The sequence below is a fragment of the Neovison vison genome, chromosome 7 (assembly GCF_020171115.1).
Source record: "Neovison vison isolate M4711 chromosome 7, ASM_NN_V1, whole genome shotgun sequence".
In the NCBI taxonomy this organism is placed as follows: Eukaryota; Metazoa; Chordata; class Mammalia; order Carnivora; family Mustelidae; genus Neogale; species Neogale vison.
Genome location: NC_058097.1, coordinates 203,742,516 through 203,760,690, shown reverse-complemented (window position 1 = coordinate 203,760,690; position 18,175 = coordinate 203,742,516). Strand labels below are relative to the sequence as shown.

Genomic DNA, 18,175 nt, shown 5'->3' with positions numbered 1-18,175 from the left:
CTATGTTTTTCCCCTTAGTCTAGGGCCTGTTAAGACCTGGGCTGTGCCTCTCCCATTAGTCTAGGGTCCCCCGAGAGCTGGGCAATGCTTCCTCCGTCAGTTCAGTGCTCCCCCAGGGCGGGGGCGTATCTCCCCATCCGTCTAGGGCCTCTGAAGACTGAGCTGTGCCTCCTCCATCAGTCAAGCGTCCTCTGAGAGCTGGGCTGTGCCTCCACCATTAGTTTAGGGCCTTCTGAGAACAGAGCTATGCCTCCTCCATTGGTCTAGGGTCCCCTGAGAATGGACTATGCCTCCCCCATTAGTCTAGGGTTCTCTAAGAGCTGGACCATGTCTCTACCATCAGTCTAGGGTCCCCTGAGAGCTGGGCTATGCTTCCTCCACCAGTCCACGGTTCCCCAAGAGCTGGCCTGTGCTCCCCCAAAAATCTAGGGCCTTCTGAGAACTGGGCTATGACTCCCCCATCCATTTAGGGTCCCCTGAGAGCTGGACTAGGTTTCTCCCCTCAGTCTAGGGTCTCTCAAGAGATGACTTATGGCTCCCTCATCAGTCTAAGGCTCCCCAAGAGCTGGGCTGTGCTCCCCCAACAGTTTAGGACCCCCAATTGCTGATCCATGCCCCGTCTGTCACCCTAGGGACCCCGTGTGTGGGGTTGTCTCCCTCTGCCCCCTCAGCTGTGCCCCCAGGGCTCTGGTGGCGTGCTCCTTCCCCAGGAAGCCCATGCACCCCGTCCCCCCAGGCAGGCCTGGGATCGGGTGCTAGTGGGCTCCCCCTCCACCCCCAGCCCCTGCCATCTAGACGGAGGCCCCGGCCGGAGGGGCCATGACCGCCGCAGCACCCCACCCTGCCCGGAGCTGCTGACTCGGAGAAAATGGAACAAAACAGCGGCGGGAGGAAGGGGGGCATTATTGTAAAAACAGCCCAGCCCGGCCGCGGAGGCCTCCTGGGCCCAGGGAGGAAACGAGCCGGCCTGCGGCCCGCCAAGTTGGACGTGGCCTCCATGAGTCACCGGCAGCGGGGAGCTTGGGCGGGGGGCTCTGGGGCCAGGGCCGCGCAGCTGGGGTCAGTGTCGGTCCAAGCAGGGGCCAGGACGGCGCGGGGCGGCCAGAGCCTGAGTCAGCGCTCTGGGAGGCTGGCTGGGAGGGGTGGCCGCACGTGAGTTCATCCGGCCGGCTCTGCTGGCGCTGGGGGCTGTGGGGACCCCCACCCTGAGAACTCTGCCCATCCCTGCCTCTGGGGCTGGGCTGAGCTCCTGCGTGGTCTCCCCTGCTCTGGGGCCCCTCGCCCAGGGCCTGACTGCCAGCACACCCCTCCGCCCGGGGGTACGGGGCCGGGCCGGGCAAGCAGCTTACAGGGTCTCCTGCTCGGGCAGCTGGGGGGCCCGGCTGCCCCCGTCCTCGTCCTGGGCCCGCAGCTTGCTGTCCCTCTCCCGACCGCGCCGCTCCCGGGCGGCCTCTTCCTCATCTTCCACGCTCCACTGCGTGGTGAGCCTGGGGGACACCGAGAGACGGTCATACCGCAGCCTGCGTCCCGCCGCCGCAGTCCCAGCAGGCCTCGTGCCTGGGCCTCGCTTTCCTTGTGCGTAGAGCGGAGGTCACGGGAGCTGGTCACCGAGGTGCCCTCGGGGCCCCGGGGGAGCTCCCCGGGCTCTCCAGGCCTGGGGATGGAGGGGCTCCGGGGTCCAGCCAGGCCTGCAGCAACCTCTGGGGCCCCTCTACCAGCTGGGCTTCCTTGGCCCACCCAGAGCCGGGCCACAGAGGGCATGGGGAGAGGCGGCGGGAGGTGTCAGGGGCCTACCTGATCTGGGGGTCCAGCCACAGCCCATCAGGTACGGCCGGGCTGGGCTGGGGTCAGGGTAGGCCTGGTGAGGCAGCTTCCTCCCAAGCCGACACCTCTCCCCCCAGCTGGGGTGCTCCCTCCTGCTCCCCAGGGACCCAGTGTGTTGGAAGAAGGTGGCCCCCAAGAGGACCCAAGACCTGCAGAAGAGGCTGTGTCCAGCCCAAGCCTGACCCCTCTCTGAGCTGTTTCACAGACGAGGAGCTGAGACCCCCTGCAGAGCCCCTCGCTCAGTGCACATTGACCCCACAGCTTCTCGGGGTCCCTCCCTTGGGGCCTCACAAGGTGGGCCTGGGACCGTGGGCCCACGGCCCGTTTCCCCTGACCCTGGCCCGGTAGGTCTCACACTACTGGTGTCCGGCAGGGGCGGGGAGCAGACACCCCAGGCCTTGGCCACCGACATGGCCCTGCCTCCCCCAATTCCCCTGGACCCCGGGAGGGGAGTCCTGGTCTCTGCTTCTACAGGGGTCCCACTGCCCCAGGCCGGGGTCTCCGTCCCTTCCTGCTGGTGTCCGCTGCCTGACCCCGCAGCCCTCTCCTTCTGAGCCTCCACCCTTGGCCAGGCTGGCCGGCTCCATGGTCTCGGCAGCCCTGCTGGCCGTGATCTAACCTCCCTTCAGTCCTCCCAGAGCCTCCCAGACAAAAGCCAGGCCCCATGCAGCCCCCGCTCTGGGCCCCCTCTCCCCGTGGCAGCCCCCAGGGACCTCAGCCGTGCTCAGACCTCAGCACCCGCGTCCGCCTACCCTCGCTCCTCTGCGGTGTCATCGACCCCCGCCCCAGGGCCCCAGGGAGCCCTTCCTGGTCCGCACCCGACTCCCATCCTGCTCGAAAGCCACAGGGCCATGTTTTCTGGGGAGGTAGAACCTGGGGAGCGCTCGGGCTGTTGGGGACCCGGGCTCTGGGGTCCTTCCCCGCCATTCACACCCACAGGCCCTCCTGGTGGAGGGTGGGAGCCCGTGGCTGCCGCGGGAGTCGGTGCTGGATCCCAGCTGTGGGGCGGAGCATGGGCCCCCCAACCTTCTTGTGGGGTGGCCCTTGGGGACAACCCAGGAGGAATTCCCGGCCGTTCCTGTCGGGACTGGCCATCTTGTTCCCCTCGTTCCCGCGTCCCAGCTGCACACGCCCGTGGCCGCATCTGTGTTGGGACGTCCTTGTGTCCCAGCCAGTGGACGGTGTACAGGTGCGCACGTGTGGGCTCAGGTGGGGCGTGGGTGGCCCGAGGCTGGGGCTGAGCCTCAGGTCCCCCTCAGGCCTGCTGTCTGGAACCCCCGTGGGGCCCCTCCCCAACATGGCCATAGCTCCTGCTCCCCAGACCCTCCCACTAGATCTGAGTGCAAAACCCACAATGTGTCCCGTCACTCCCGACCCAGGCAGGGGCTGAGCCCCCGGGGTCTGCCCTTGCGGTGATGGGTCCCAGCCACGAGAGCCCTGTGCGGGCCCACACTCGGCAGAGCCCCATGCACGGCACGCAGTGCCTGGCTGGGCCTCCCTTGCACACACAGACACACGCGTGCACACACACGCAGAGTCCCTCTGTGGGCTCTAGAGCCACTCAGGCCAACCTCGGCACCCACGCCCGCCCTCCGTACGTGGCCCCGAACACCCCCCGGCACACAGGCGGGCGACCCTCTGCACACACAGACGCAGAAGTGGGAACAAGGTGAGGGGCGAATGCGCAGGCCCAGGGCCCCCGCCCAGCACCCCTGCCAGCGCCTTGGCAGCGGCCCAGGAGGGAGACGGAGAGCAGCATCCCCGGGAGGCGGCCCCTCCGAGCGTCACCCTTCGTGGCCTGCCATCCGCATGCGGTCCGCAGGCTCCCACAGGCAGGAGCTTGGGGGGAGCAGAGACGGGGTGCGGGGCAGGGGTCTTCTGCTGTCTCCCCAAAGCCCCGCGCTGGGAGACCCAGCGGCCTGAGGACAGGGAGCCCTCCCCCCTCCTCCCTCCCGCCAGCCCCAGGATGTGAGTCATGCAGCCCCTCCTGTGAGCCCCTCACTGTTCCGCAGCTGGGCTCCGTTCTGGGAACTGAGAGGGGGCGGCTCTCTTGGGGTGGGGTGGGGGCCTCTGGCCTGGGAAAGGCGCCCCCCTTCCCCGGCCAGCAGCCCAGACCCCTTGGCAGGCTCCGCGGAGCTGTCAGGATGCCGGCCATGGCCGCCCCCCTCCCCGCCCCGTGGCCCCTGGCTCGGCCTGAGTGCAGCTGTAAGGGATTTGGTGTTCCTTAGCAAATGCAATTAGGCTGTTTCCTGTGTCTGTTCTGGCTCTCCTGCGGCCATCGGTTCAGCCCCGGGGGCCGTGGAGTGCGGTCCTGCATCGGGGTCCTCCAAGGGGCCTCGCTCCACCCGGGGCAGCAGCGTGGGCAGACCCCAATGGGCCCCGGGAAGGCTCAGAGCTCCCCATCCTCGGTCGGGGGGACCCCCAGCCCGGGGGCTGCCCCTGCTGGCCATGTCCACTGTCTCCCAGCCCCGACTCGAGGTGCCAGCCCCCTCTCTCCTCTGCAGCACCCCCTCGTGGTCCCCCCCTCCCGGCCGGGTCGGATGATGGGGGATAGGGTCTGAGCCAGCCTGGCCCCGTCAGCTGTCCTGCCCCCTTCCTCCCCCTGCCCTGGTGGGCTCCGTCCCTGCTTGACTCTGCCCCCTGCAGGCGGCTTTGGGGCACCCACCTGTCTCTGGTGCCCAAAGCCAGGCTCAGAGTCATGGGGAGAGCTTGGGGGCTGGGCTTGGGGGTCAGGCAGGGCACCTGCCTTAGGAGAATTCTTCTCTTAGGCTTGCAGGAGACCCTCTTGGCTACAGGGGACCTGGACACAGTGGTTGAGAGCTGCCCGAGAGGCCTGGGGAGTAGGACCAGACACCCCGCCAGGAGCAGGGAACACAGGTCTCCCCGCAGACCACCAAGGTCTCTGTCCCCCCTTGTCCTGCCTCCCTACTGTCCCCCGGGGTGGACACTTGCAGAGCGACTGGTCCCCCAAGTGACCATAGAGCCCATGAGGGAAGGCACAGCGTGGGGGAGAAGGAACCCACGGAGAGGCCTTCTTAGCGTTGGCTTCCGGGGATCCCCAACTACCAGAGAGCAGGTCCCCAAGGGCAGAGGTCAGTGGCCCCGTCAGGGAGTTCCGGGGAAGGCAGTGGTGGCTGGGCTACCACGAGGGAGCCCCCATGGCTCATGCAAGGCAGGGCCCTGCCCCAGGCTGTGTGGCAGGGTTCTGTGGGTGTGGCATGGCCTGGGGACCGGCTGTCACTCGTCCTTGCAGAGAGGCACAAGGGTGCCCCTGTGGGGGTGAGCCCGGAGTACAAAGGCAGCGCCAAAGGGGCCGGTGGGCAGTGGGGGAGGCAGGAGGGGGCCAGAGGAGATGAGCTGGCAGGAGGGGGAAGGAGGAGGCACACGCTGCCGCGGACAGGGGAGCTGCCGGGAACCTCGCTCCCCCTGCCCCACCCGCCTGCCCTGGCGCGGGTCCAGCCCACGCTCCTGGCCCTCCCTCGTCCAGCAGCACCTGTCTGGGTGCGCCTGTGTCCTGCTGCGCATGGGGAGAGATGACCCCTTTCCTCGACGGCACAGGCCGTCAGCAGGCCAGGGAGATAGCGCCCCGGGCAGCCCAACCCCAATGCCCGGAGAGCCCAGGAGGCGACCTTGAACTTGGTTCTGAAAGATGAGCTGGGGTTCGTGGGCCAGAGAGGGGGTACAGTGGGAGCAGAGCCATGAAGGCGGCGGCCAGAGTGCTCGGTGCAGTCATGGCCAGAGAGGGGCAGCCGGGGGCAGACGGACAGGAGGGTCTCTGAGTCCCCTGTGGGGCGCAAGTGGGCTGGGAGGGGAGCTACCAGCCGGGAAGGTGGTGTGGGCAAAGGGGCAGCAGCCTCCCAGGAGGGAAGGGGGGTTCTGGGGGTGGGTGGATTGGGGGGAGGCCCCAAGTTGAGCTTGGGCCAGCAGAGTGTGGGGGCCATGGGAGCTCCTGGGGAGAAGGTCAGGAGGGACGGCCGGTGAGGAGGGACCCAGGCTGGGAGGAGCCCAGGGGATGAGTCACCCCTCAGGGAGCTGAGGGGCAGCCGTGGGGCTCCAGGGTTCGGGGGTGACCAGGGAGCAGAGAGCGGCTGCGGCTGCAGGGAAAGGCCTGGAGTACAAGCCCCTCGGCCCCTTCCGGTCTCCGTCCCTCCTCCTCCGGGCTGGGCGCCTCACAGGGGTTAGAGCTGCAGGGGTGGGGACAGCCTGGGCCTGCACCCCCACCCCAGGGCCTTGGTGTCCCCGCAGAGCACTCGTCTCTGCCCCTGCGGGGTGGGAGCGCAGCCCCTCCTGACCCTCCCCTTTGCAGTCACTCCCGGAACGGGAGCACGAGGGAGGCGGCACCCAGCGGCCTGGGGGTGATGTTGGGTCCCTGGGAGACCCGGGGCAGGGCAGCTGGCGACCCTGGGGACTCTGGGAGGTTCTAAGCAGGAAGGAGCTCGGTGGAAGGCAGCTGGAGGGGACACGAGGTGGGGGAATGTGTTGCCCTCCCGAAGGCAAGGAGGATGGGGGCTGAGCGGAGGGAAACTTAGGAGGTCTCCCCAGGAGTGGGGCTGTGGCTTCAGTCCCTCTGACCCTTCTCAGGGTGAGACGCCGGGCCCAGCCTCGGCTCCCCAGCTCCCCGGGGCCCAGACCTCACTCAGCCAGGTGCGCACAAGACCCCTCCCCGGGCTGCCCCAGCTCCAACTGCCTCTTGACTGGTGCTCTTGGCAGACCTGGCCCCCCAAGAGGAAGCCGGAGCACCACGGGGCAGGGCCTGGCCCGCACCCCGCATGCCCCCCTCCTGGTTCTGGTGGCAGGTCTCATCTGAGAAGCCTCCCGGGAGGAGGGGACATCTGCCGGCAGAGCTGGCTTCCCCCTCCCACAGAGGGGCTGGCTTCCCAAAAGGCGCAGGCTGGCCCTCAGGTGTGGGGAGGGAGTGAGGCCCCGGGGGGCTGGTGCTGGGGGACATGGGGCGCAGCCGCTGCCTCCGGGAGCCCACAGCTGGCCAGACAATGTGCTCTCGAGCCGGGAGCCCCAGGCCAGGCCGTCCTAAGGTAACACCCACACTCTAGCTCCTTCCCGGCCCCGGGCGGGGGAACAGAGCCCTGTGGCCTGGGCGGGGGCTCTGGGCTCTCCCTCAGGTGGGAAGGGCCAGGCAGCCGGCGTGCTAGCATCTTTCCTTCCAGGTGAGCCCTGGGACCCCAGCCAGGACCACCTTCCGCCCGGGCAGCCCCTTCTCGCAGCCGAGGCTGGCCCGTCCCCAATCAGAGCGTCATCTCTGTGGGACCCTCCCCTGGCCTCTTCATCCAGTGCACAGGGGGGCAGCCCTTGTGGGGGGAGCCCCCAGCTGCCCCACACAGCCCCCAAAGCCAAGGAATCCCCCTTCAGCCCCTCTTTTCTGGCCGGCCCCAGGAGCGGACTGGGGAGTGTAGCCCCTGCCTCTGACCTCAGGTCACCAGGGACCCCCCAGGGGCAGTGAGGGCAGGCCCTGTTCAGCCCAAGATGGCCCCACCCTGGGCTCAAAATGCCACCTGGTTGTCACCCCATTCAGAGGGGACTGTCACCCCAGTTTACAGCTAAAGAGTGGGGTCGGGAGGTCTCCCTTGGGAAGGGGAACCAGGAGACCACAGCCATGGCGGCCACCGTCCCCAGCCTCCCTTCCTGGGCCAGGGTCCCCTCAGTGCCAGTCCCGTATGTGTCACCTGCTCCATAACCTCCCAGGCCGCCCAAGTCCCTCCTGTTCCAGCCCCTCGCTAGCAGGCCTGGGCAGGCCCGTCCCCCGATTCGCCCCTCCCCTCCGCCCCGGGCTCTGGCCCCCTCCCCGAGCCGGCTCTCCATCCCTCCGGGAGCCGGGGCCCACAGTGGGGTCCGGGACCTTCAGGGCTTCCAGGAAAGCCAGTGCTGACCACTAGGCAAGGCTTAGGGACCCCAGGAGAGCCCCTGTTTGGAGCCAGGGGGTGGGGAATGCCTGGGCAAGCCCCTCAGAGGAAGGGCACCTGTGCCTGTGCCTGTGCCTGTGCCCGGCCTGGAAGGATAGGGGATGTGGACGGTGACACCTGTCAGGAAGGACAGGGCAGCAAGCCAGCGTGTCGCCCCTCCTCTCTGTCCCCACGCTCCTCCCTGGTGACCCACAGTCCCGGCCCATCCCACGCAGGCACCCCTCGGGGACAGAGTCGCGCAGAGGGCACATGTCCCCATGGGCTCCCTTCCCCCCACATCCCATTCCAGACGCACCCAGTCCCAACCTGCTCCCTGCCCCACGCTGAGCGGCTCTGTAGGAGACGGGCCCGCCCGCCATCCACGCAGGTGGGAGCTGCCCCGGCCGCAGGGCTCTGGGCCAGATGGGTCCCTCCCTTGATACCCCCTGTGCAGCCCGGCCCCCAGTTTCCTGCCACAACTGTTTCCCCAGACCTGCCGTGTCCTGGCTTCCTGGACCCGTGAAGGCCCTGTGGGGACCAGACTCCAAATGCTGGTCAGGGCAGCCCCAGGCCAGGCTGGCCCATCACACTGCAGGCCCCGAAGGTGTCCAGGCCAGGCGGGCAGACCCTGGTTGTCTGCTCTGATGGCCCGACAGGGAGAGTGCCATGGGGGGGGCGGGGGGAGTGGGGTCCCTGCTCCCCTGGTGCCCACCCACTGGGGACAGCTCCAGCCCGAGGGAGAAGGAGGCAGTGCCCCCAAAACCTACCTAGAGGGGCTTTGCCCGGTCAGGGGTCCCCTTCCCAGTCAGGCTCCACAGAGCCCCGCACCGTGGTCCCACAAAGGGCTTTGGGCCCCCAAGCCCCTCTCTCCCAGGATTCCCCCAGGGCACAGAGGCTGGCTCCCGAACCGTCCCCTTCTGCCCTAGAGTGGGATCCGGAACCGAGCCTGACGTCCTGCTGGCTGGCCCATCACCTCCCTGTGGCTGGGGGTCCTACCTCCTGGGACGTGCTCCCCGGTCAGCCTCCTTGCCCTTGCCCCTCTGGGCCTGGGGTCAGAGGTCAAGCCCCTTCCCTCTTCAGGTCCGGCCTGCCTGTTGGACGCTGGCGTGGCTGCTCCCGTCTCTGCCCCGCGCACGGTAATTGCCGCTGTCCCTGCTCTGGGTCCCTGTCCACAGCGCCGCAGGGGTCTGGGCCAAGTGTCGCGGCCGCCCAGGAGCCCGCTGGGCACCCCGCCCACCGCCACGCCTGTGCCGCACCCAGGACCCCCTCTGGGACCGCGCGGGGGGCTGACCACAGGGCGCCCCAGCTGCTAGCAGCCCCCGCCTCGCCTCCGGGCCCAGCCCAGGCTCTCTTGGCGCTGGCCGGCCCTCCAGGGGAGCCCGTCCCTCCCGAGACAGGCTGGGGCTGCCTGGCAGCCCCCGCTGCGCCCACGAGGCCAGGCTCCGGCACATTCCACGACACGCGGCTGTGCTGGCACCGGCCGCCGCCTTGGCCATCCCTCCCCACTTTCATCTTGCCCAGGGCCGGGCGGGGTCACCGGGTTTTCCCGACAGCCCAGGGTCCCTCGCACGGCTCTCCTTCTCGGCCCATCCCGGGGTCTCCAGACCCGGCCCCCAAGCGCGCGGAGCCACTCCACCCCCTGCCTGACACTGCTGTCTGTTTCTGCGCAGGAGCCTGGGGCCCAGCCTGCCCCCTCCCCGCACTCTGCTGCCCTGTCCCCCTGCCCTGCCCTCCTCCCCTCTGCACGGAGCATCAGGGGCTCGGGGCGATGCCTCCCCCTGAGCGCCCGACATGCCACAGACTGCCTGAGCCTCAGCTTCCCTGTGCACACAAATGGGTACGCGGGGCCAGCCTGGGACGGTCTGCTGGCTCGGGCCTCTGTCCCTGAGGACCCCGCCGGGAGCTGGGGGCTACGTGGTCCCTTTACAGCCAGCATGCGGCGCGCCACCCCGTTACAGGAGACGAAGCGGACCTTAGCAGGAAGGGGCCCGACCTGGGGCTCCCCCCTCCAGCCACAAGGAAGGTGTGCCAGGGTTCCGGCCCCACAGCTCCCGCAGGCTGGTGCCGGACAGCAGGAGGATCGGGGCGGGAGAGCCTGGGCCCCACGCATGGGGCCCCAGTCCAGATGCAGGCATCCCCCCTTCCGGTCCCCTTCCCCGTCCTTCCTTCCCACAGGGGTTTTCTCTCCTCCTCTCCACCCTCTCTTGGCCTCACTGGCTTCCCTCCCTCCTTTCTTGCGGGTCCCCAAGGCCTCCTGCCATCTTCCTGGGGGGCCGGAGCAGGCAGTGGATGGGGCCGTCGCACCTCCTACACTCAGCACCCACGGCACCTGGCCCTTGGGGCCTCCTTCCCTCCGCTGCTGGGGACAGCGTGGGGCAGACGGCGTGAGGGACATAGGGTGGGAGGGGACAGGGTGGGAGGGGACAGGGTGGGAGGGGACCGTGTGGGAGGGACCCTGTGGGAGGGACCCTGTGGGAGGGGCTGCTGAGTGTCCACAGCGCCCGTCGCCCCCAGCCTACCCCGATGTCCTGCCCTGTCCCTTCTCTTTGTTGTTTTCACTCAGCCTCTCCCTCCTCTTGGCCACCATCCTGTCCTGTGCGCATCCTGTCCTATCCCTGTCCCATCTCGTCCCTGCCCTCATCCCATTCCCAGCCCTGTCTGTATCTTGTGCCATTTCATCCCCATCCTATTCTTGTCCTGTCCCCCTCCTGTCCCCCTCCTGTCCCCTCCTGTCCCCCTCCTGTCCCCCTCCTGCCCCCTCCTGTCCCCTCCTGTCCCCCTCCTGTCCTGCCTTGTCTATCCCTGTCCAGTCCCCATCCCGTTTCTATCCAATTCCCATCCCTGTCCTGTCCTCTCCTGTCTTGTCTTATCCCTGTCCTGTCCCATCCTATCCATCCTGTCCCCATTTTGTCCCCATCACTGTCCCTGTCCTATCCCAATCCCATCCTGCCCCACCCCCACCCTGTCCCTGCCCTGTCCCCATCCTGACCCTGTCCCATCCCTTCCCCATCCCTGCACACCCTCTTTCTACCTTCACGGGGACCCCCGCCCCACCCGCCTCTCTGTCCTCCGTCACTCTCTCCCTTCCGTCCTCTCTTTTCGTCGCCCCCCCATACCTGTAGAACACACTTTGGGAGAGCCTCGCAGCCCACTGGGGACAAAACCCCTGGCCCCCCACCTCACCGCAAGGCCACCTCAGGACCTCTCCCTTCCCAGGTAGACAGCAACCCACCCAGCCGCACCCTTGCCTTCCGGGGTGGCCCGCGGACTGATCCACACTCCCCCTGCCCCGAGGGGCCGCCGAGGCCTCCCCCACACCCAGCTCCCACCTGTGCTCCCGACACCTGCGCCAGCTGGCCCCAGGCCACCCACCTGTGCTGAGCCACTCCGCGCACCCCAAGCTGTTCCGGGGAGCCCTGCCCGCTCCAGCCACCCCTCGGGGCCCGGGGGGCCACGGGCCGCCTTCTCGAGGCTCTGGCAGGGCCATGGGAAGGGGAGCGAGCCCTCGGGTGCCCAGTGCCCCCAGGCTGCCGCCTGCTCGCCGCCCTGTCCTGCTCTGTTGGCGGGACGGGACTGGAGCCTGAACCTCAGGGCTCTGGGCTCCGGCCCTGACGCCCTGCCCAGGGGGTTGGGCCACTCAGTCCTCGCGTCCCCGCGATGCCAGCCCGCCCGGGCTCCTGGGGCAGCTCCGGCCGACGGATGGCCTGGTCCCGGGGCAGCACCACCCACCAGACGCCCGGGCTCTGCCAGGGCCAGGGCCAGCCCCCCTCCCCTGTGGGGCCCTGGGTGGGCCCGAGGCAGCCACGCCCCTTTGGACACTGGTTTGGAGGCCTGGCTTCCCCCGCCCCATCCCCCACCGCCTCCTCAGGCTGGCCCGTCCCTGGCCCTGCTGGCCACACTGGGGTCCCCGGAGGCCTCCCAGACCTGGCTGCCCAGGGTGGGAGGCCGGGCACAAGGATTGCCGGGTGCCTATGGTGGACGTGCGCCCGGAGCAGTGGGCAGAGGGGGTTTGCCTCAGGGCTCCTCCGGCTCCCAAAGTCTCCCTGGGGGGGAACCAGGAGCCCGAATGCCAAGAGAGACACCAGCAGAGGGACCTGGCCAGCCCCTCTGGTCTGTGCCAGACAAAGCCTCCCTTCCCAAAGCTGGGCCCCCAGAGAGCCTTGGACCAGGCAGGCAGCCAGAGCCCAGGGAGCCCAGGGGACCGCGAGCTGCCCCCTGCTCGTCCCGAACGCCGGTCTGGCCCAGGCTGAGCTTCAGACGGCCAGGCGCAGTAGGAGGGGACAGAGGGACGGAGCCCGGCCTTTGACAGCGAGAAGAGTCGGCCCGGACAGCCACCTGAAGCCTCCTCCTGGGCTGTGACAGCTGGCAAGGACCTGCGTGGCAGCTGCGGGGACGGTGCCGAGCTGAGAAGGGGACACAGGTGGGCACCGGGACAAGTGCCCCGGCCCAGGCCCATTTTTAATCTACTGAAACTGGACCTGGTTTGCGCCGCCCCCCCACCCCTGCTGACTTCCTGAGCCCGTCACCCTGCACCCGGGCAGGACCTGGCAAAGAGTAAGGTGATGCCCAGAGCATGGCTGACAGGACCCCGCTCAGCCCCCGAGTGACCCCGGGGCAAGTCGCTAGCCTCTGTGAGCCTAGTGTTCTGCCTGTCCAACAGGGACCGGGGCCACCTGCCCGGGCTTCGGGAGGTGAAGCCTGTGGGAGGCAAGACAGGTGCGAACGTCGGTGAGGGGGCGGGAGTGCCACGAGCCCCCCGGGCCTGGAGTCCACGGGCGGGAGCAGAACACCAGGCTCAGGGCTGGTCCGCGCCTGCGAGCGTTGCCATGTGAGCTGAGTGACCGCCCACCTGGGCTGGACGCAGACCCCCCGCTGCCGTACCTCGGGAAAGTCTCCCTGCTCCCCACCCGGTCCCCAGCAGCAAGACGGTGCACGGAGCTCAGAGAGGCACGTCCTTCTGTCTCTGTTTTGCCTCTGCAGGTCCCCCAGGGGCTCGGGGCTCTCTCCCCAGGCTGCCCCCGCCCTCAGCCAAGCTGGGGCTGCACGTTCGATGCCCCGTCAGTGCCTCCACTGCCCCCACCAGGGCAGCAGCTGACGCTGGGCTTGGGAGCAGAGCCAAAGCCACTGTTGGACAGACATTGGTGACCCAGCTTCTCCTGGGACGAGGAGTGTGAGTGCAGCCCACCTGGGGACTCTTCCTGTCAATCCCCAGCAGACCACATGACTGCCCTCTCGGGCCTCAGTTTCCCCATTTGTTAACTCTCGAGCCTCCAGTATTGACCCCAGGCACCTGTGAGTCCTCGGGCTTTCTGCAGAGGGATAGGAGCTGTACCCCCTGGAGGACACATCCCGGCTGGGCAGGGAGGAAGAGCCTCGGCTGGGGGTCCCCTGGCCAGTAGCACCAGGGTGGGCCTGGCCGAGCCAGGAAAGAACTGGGGTGAAGCCCAGGAGCGGGGTCCGCCTTACGCGTGGTCAGGGAGGGGTTCGGGGGCCATGGCCAGCAGGGATCTCCCCCAGACCCTGGAGCTGGTCCTGACTTGAGTGGTGGCCCCTGGGCCATGCCTGGGTGGGTCTGGGAGAGAGCCGTCACTCTGAAGGACCCGACTGGCGGGAGCTGGAGGGGTCTGGGGTGGCTCTCTGCCAACCTGCACGCCCTGACTCTCCTCCCTCCCAGAGTCGAGGTGTGGGTGGAGCTGAGGAGGCTGAGACGCCGGTGTCCCTCCCTCCAGGAGCCTGCAGTCTGCCCAGCACGCTCCTCGCCATTGGAGGAGAAGCCAAAGCAGGCTGCATGGAGGAGGCAGCGTTTCAGCTGGGCCTTAGATGCCTGGAAGGGTAGAGGAGGAGGAAGGGCACTGCAGGCAGCTCAGAGTAAAGTGTCGAGCAGCCCGTGGTATGGAGCGGTGGCTCCGGGCCCGCCTCTGGACCCTTGTTTCTGCTCTTTCCAATCCCCTTTGAGGTGGGTGACACCACGCCACCATTTTATAAAGGAGGACACTGAGGCCCAGAGAGGGCAGGGTCCTGGCCCGAAGCCTGAGACGTGGGAGCCAGGACTCCAGCCCAGAGAAAATCGGACTCCGAGACCCAAGCACTCACCACAGCCCTGTGGTGCTTCCCACGCAGGGCTGGTGTGCCAAGGGGGGTGGTGAGTGTGGCCACAAGGTCTGGCGTCATCATCTGTGAAGGAAGGGTGACAGAACAGTCCCCAGGAGCCGGGGGAGCCCAGGCGAGGCCTTGGAAGCATGCCGAGGACACCCTGCGCGTCCTGGGAGCAGCAGACCAGGCCAGAGGCCCCGGGGTCAGGGGAAGGCGTCCGGAAGGACAGCGGTCCTGCCCCAGCCAGGCAGGCACGCAGGTGGGGAAGAGCGCGGGCCGTGTGCACACACCCGGCGCACGTGTGCACCCCTCACCCTGGCCTGGGTGCCCGGGCTCCTGGCCCTGTGGCCCGGCCCTGCCCGCCCTGCCCCAGCCTGGGCCGGGGGGCACCTACCTCACCAGCTTGTCCAGGCCCCATTTGCTGGAACTCCTCAGGAGGGCCGAGCCTCACATGCTGCTGGCGGCCGCCCGCGGGCCGGCGACCTGGCCTGACCCCGGCCCTGGGGACGCGGCAGCTCCTTCTTCAAAGGCCGCCAGCCTCTGTCTGCCGCGCCCCTGCCGCCCCCCCTGCCGCTCCCCCTGCCACTTGGACCCCTCCCACCCCTCCTCTCTCCTTTCTTCCTCCTGTCCCCTCCTTCGCTCCCTTGTCCCCGTCCCCCGGTCCAAGCCGTCTCTCCCTCTGGCTGGCCGTCTGGGCTCCCTGACGTCCACACCCCCTCCCCGTCTGCGTGCCCTGTCTCCCCGTCTGTGGCCTGCGTCTGTCCACCCGGGGCCCTCTCGTCCTGGGGGTCCCAGGGCTGACTCCCGTTAGCTGCCCCGGGCTGCGGGGTGCCCGTCTGTCTGTCCCCGTCTGTGCGGCCTCACGGACTCTGTGGGTCTCTCCTTCAGGACGTTTAGCAGCTGCTTCCCTTTTGTTCCCCCCCAGCCCCCTTCTCCCCCCTCGGCCTCCTCCCCCTCCCCCTCCTTCCGAGACTAGTAAAAATGTCAGAGGAAAACCCTCCAGCCCAGCAGCCCCGGGGCTCAGCAGGACCTCAGCGGCCTGGGGTGGGCACGGTCCCCCTTCGGCCACCTTGGTGGCCGCTCCGGCCTCACTCTGCCGCCCGCCGGCTCATCCCCACCACTGGCAGGGCGTCGGGGCGCCCCCCTCGGCCTCTGCATCCCTCTGTGCCTCTCCCCTCGCTCTGGGCCTGGCCTGGCCAACCCTTTGGCCCTCCTCTTGCCCTCGCCTTTGTGGATCTTTTGGGTCAAGCCCCCCTGCCCTGCCCCTCTCCGCTGCCCTGTGCGCTCCGGCCTGGGCCCTCTGCCCCGTCCCCGCCAGCAGCCTCCCTGCTTCCACACTCGGACCCTGTCTCCTCTCCTCTCCCTCTGTCTCTGCCCCTATCTCTGCTCCCCTCCCTCCCCCTCTTTCCCTCCCCCTCCTTTCCTCTCCCCTCCCTTCCTCTTCTCCCTCCCTCCCCTCCCCTCCCTCGCCCTCCCTCCCTCCCCTCCCTCTTGGTTCTCCAGTTTTCCCCTTGTTTATGCCCAGCTCTCTGTTCCACGTATCACCTCGAGGGGGAATCCTCTCTGCTCCCCAAATGGGGAGGTTGCCGCCCCCCCCGCACCCGCCACACTGCACTGGGAGGTCAGAGCAGGGAGACCCCAGAGGCAGGGACAAACACGGCCTGCCCCGGTTGGTAGCGGAGAGCATGCTCGTTCCCAGGGGGACCGGTGGGCACAAGGTCAGCACGGTGCCCTGGCCTGCGGGCCCCCTGCCCCTCACGCTCCGGCCAAGGCCCGGGAGGCCCAGCCCAGCCCACTGTTCCTCTGGTTGGGCTTAGTCGCCGTGACTCACTTGAGAAGGCTCGCGGGCGAGTGACCGGACGAGGCGGGTGCGGGACTCATGTCTGCGGGGCGTCCCCGAGCCCAGCTCAGTGCCCAGCAGGCACGTCCAGCAGCGTGGCCCAGCTACCCACCCTCACGGCCGCTGCACCCAGGTTCCGCCTGGGGAAACCGAGGCTCAGACGCGTGTCCAAGTGTGCAGAGCTGGGGCCGGCAGAGCCAGAACCGTGAGCCGGTGGGCTGACCGCCCGCCCCCACTGCCCTCCATCCCCGGAGCACGGAGGAACGGCCCCTCTCACTTCCCCGGCCGGCCTGGCCTCGGCCGGGCCAGGGGGCCAGTGCCGAGAGCACCTGGGGGACGCGAGGCTGGATGGGGGAGCGGCTAAGATCAGACGGGCAAGAGGGCACTTGCATGCAGGTCACGGCAGCCACGTGGCCCGTAGCTCTGGCCCGTGGTGACTCAGGTGCTGGCTGGCTGGTGCAGACCTTGTGGGCGTCATGAAGTCTGGCTCTGGTTCGTCCCCCTGGCTCTACCCACACACACCAGGCTGTGTCCTATGACCAGCCCTGGAGGGGAGCTCACAGCTCTCTCCTCCCACAGCCCCGGGGGAGCCAGAGAATGTGGGGGTGTGCCCCGGAAGCAGCCGGGCCCACCATCCGTCCCCAGCATCCAGACAGAGCTGCAGATGCATCAAGGTTCTAGAGGAACGTGGAGAAGGGAAAGGTGAGCGGGCCGTGGGGTCGGCCCTCAGGTGGGGCCAGATCGCCCAAGGGAAGTGAGCCTGCGCCTCATTTCCATCGCAACGTACCCATCTCCCCCTTGCCTCCTGCTCTTGGTTCTGGAATCCCAGTCACAGACAGCCAGGAAGGAAATGTGCCAAGACATATTTTGGTTCAAAAGAAGGAAAAATATTCCCATGGGGAGAAGGCTGCCTTGGAATGGCAGGAGTTCTCTGTCACTAAGAACTTAAAATACAATTACTTGATTATCTATCAGAAATGCTGATGGGTGGGAGGTGGCAAAAACAGACCTTTAAATGCAGAGGCCAGCATCCACAGCTTCATAATTAGGGCACGCCCTGCCGGGAGCAATAGGGCAGGGTGTTTGTCAGCAACTCTACTGTTATTCACCCATGCATGTATACATCAACCTGTCTCCCACTCCTCCGTCATTCATTCACTCTATCACTCATCACCCACCCATCCTCCCCCTATTTACCTACCCACCCATCTATCCAACCACCCGTCAAGCCATCCATCCATCCAGTCATCCATCCACATACCTAACTATCCATTATCCAACTACCCTCTATCATCCATCCATCCACCCACCCATCCATCCATCCATCCATCCCCTTTCCCATTATCCACCCATCTACCCGCTCATCTGTCCATCCATCCATCCACCCATTCATAATCCATCCATCATCCACCTACCCATCCATCCATCCATCCCCTTTCCCATTATCCACCCATCTACCCACTCATCTGTCCATCCATCCATCCACCCATTCATAATCCATCCATCATCCACCCACCCACCCATTCATCCATCCCCTTTCCCATTATCCACCCATCTACCCACTCATCTCTCCATCCATCCATCCATCCATCCATCCATCCATCCTCCATCCATGCTTTCACCCATTCTTCATCTACCCATTCTCCATCCATCCACCCATTCATCCATCCATCCTCTTTATATAGTTATCTGTCTCCCCATGCATCATTATCAATCCATCAAGTTCGCAGGATTTTGATCCATTCAGTTATCCATATAAACACAGTATATCCTTCCATCAATCCATTCAAGTATTTTTCAATACATATATACCTATGTCTATTCATCTCTCTTTACATCTCTTTATTGAGCGAGTATCCACCCATCTCTCCATCCACACACTCATTCATCCCTCCATTCATCCATCCGCCCCCCACCCACCCATCCAACCATTTATCTAAATGTTATAATACATATAAAACACTTAGAAGAAGTATTCAGATAGTCATCCATCCACTTGGAACACATGAGCCCCTCAGTATATGTTAATTACCATTAGGTACATATTCAGCCACCAGTTCATGTATCTATTTGACCAGCTGCCCTACAAGTGAACTATCTGTTCATTCTTCAATATATCCTTTTATCTCTGCAGATATTTTTGTCCTTACTTTCACTCAGTTCTCCAAATATTTTATTATTGATCAGTCTCATTTATACACCCACTCATATATCTATCTGACCAATATGTCCACCCATATTCTTATCTAGAAAGTCACACATATGTGTATAAATGCATATATGTTCATATTTCCATATACATATTGCCCATTAAGCCATCCAAATAAGTTAAAACTTACAATAGTGCTGCAACCTCGCAACCCTTCCATAGGGGATACTATTTTTATCCCTACATTCGCTCATCCATGTCTCATCCAACCAACCACTGATTTATCCATAACCCCATTTATCTTCATGTTTGTTCATCTATCCATACGGTTTTCAACAGACTTACTGTATCCATTTGTTTAGGCACTGGGAT

At 66.1% G+C, this 18,175-nt stretch overlaps 1 protein-coding gene across 4 annotated transcripts in view; it reads right to left on the bottom strand.

Annotated features, from left to right (window-relative positions):
• The window catches only part of LSP1 (lymphocyte specific protein 1), a 35,472-nt gene that overhangs the window by 9,752 nt on the left and 7,545 nt on the right, over positions 1-18,175 (bottom strand). For 2 of the 4 annotated variants that reach the window (XM_044259960.1, XM_044259959.1), the window contains exon 2: positions 1,350-1,487. The exons of 1 other annotated variant lie outside the window; for it this stretch is intronic. In XM_044259960.1, the coding sequence (XP_044115895.1) occupies positions 1,350-1,487 (138 nt within the window). Of the gene's footprint in view, positions 1-1,349; positions 1,488-15,645; positions 15,935-18,175 lie in introns of those variants that run through there. One more of the 4 variants, XM_044259962.1, reaches the window with a different exon arrangement.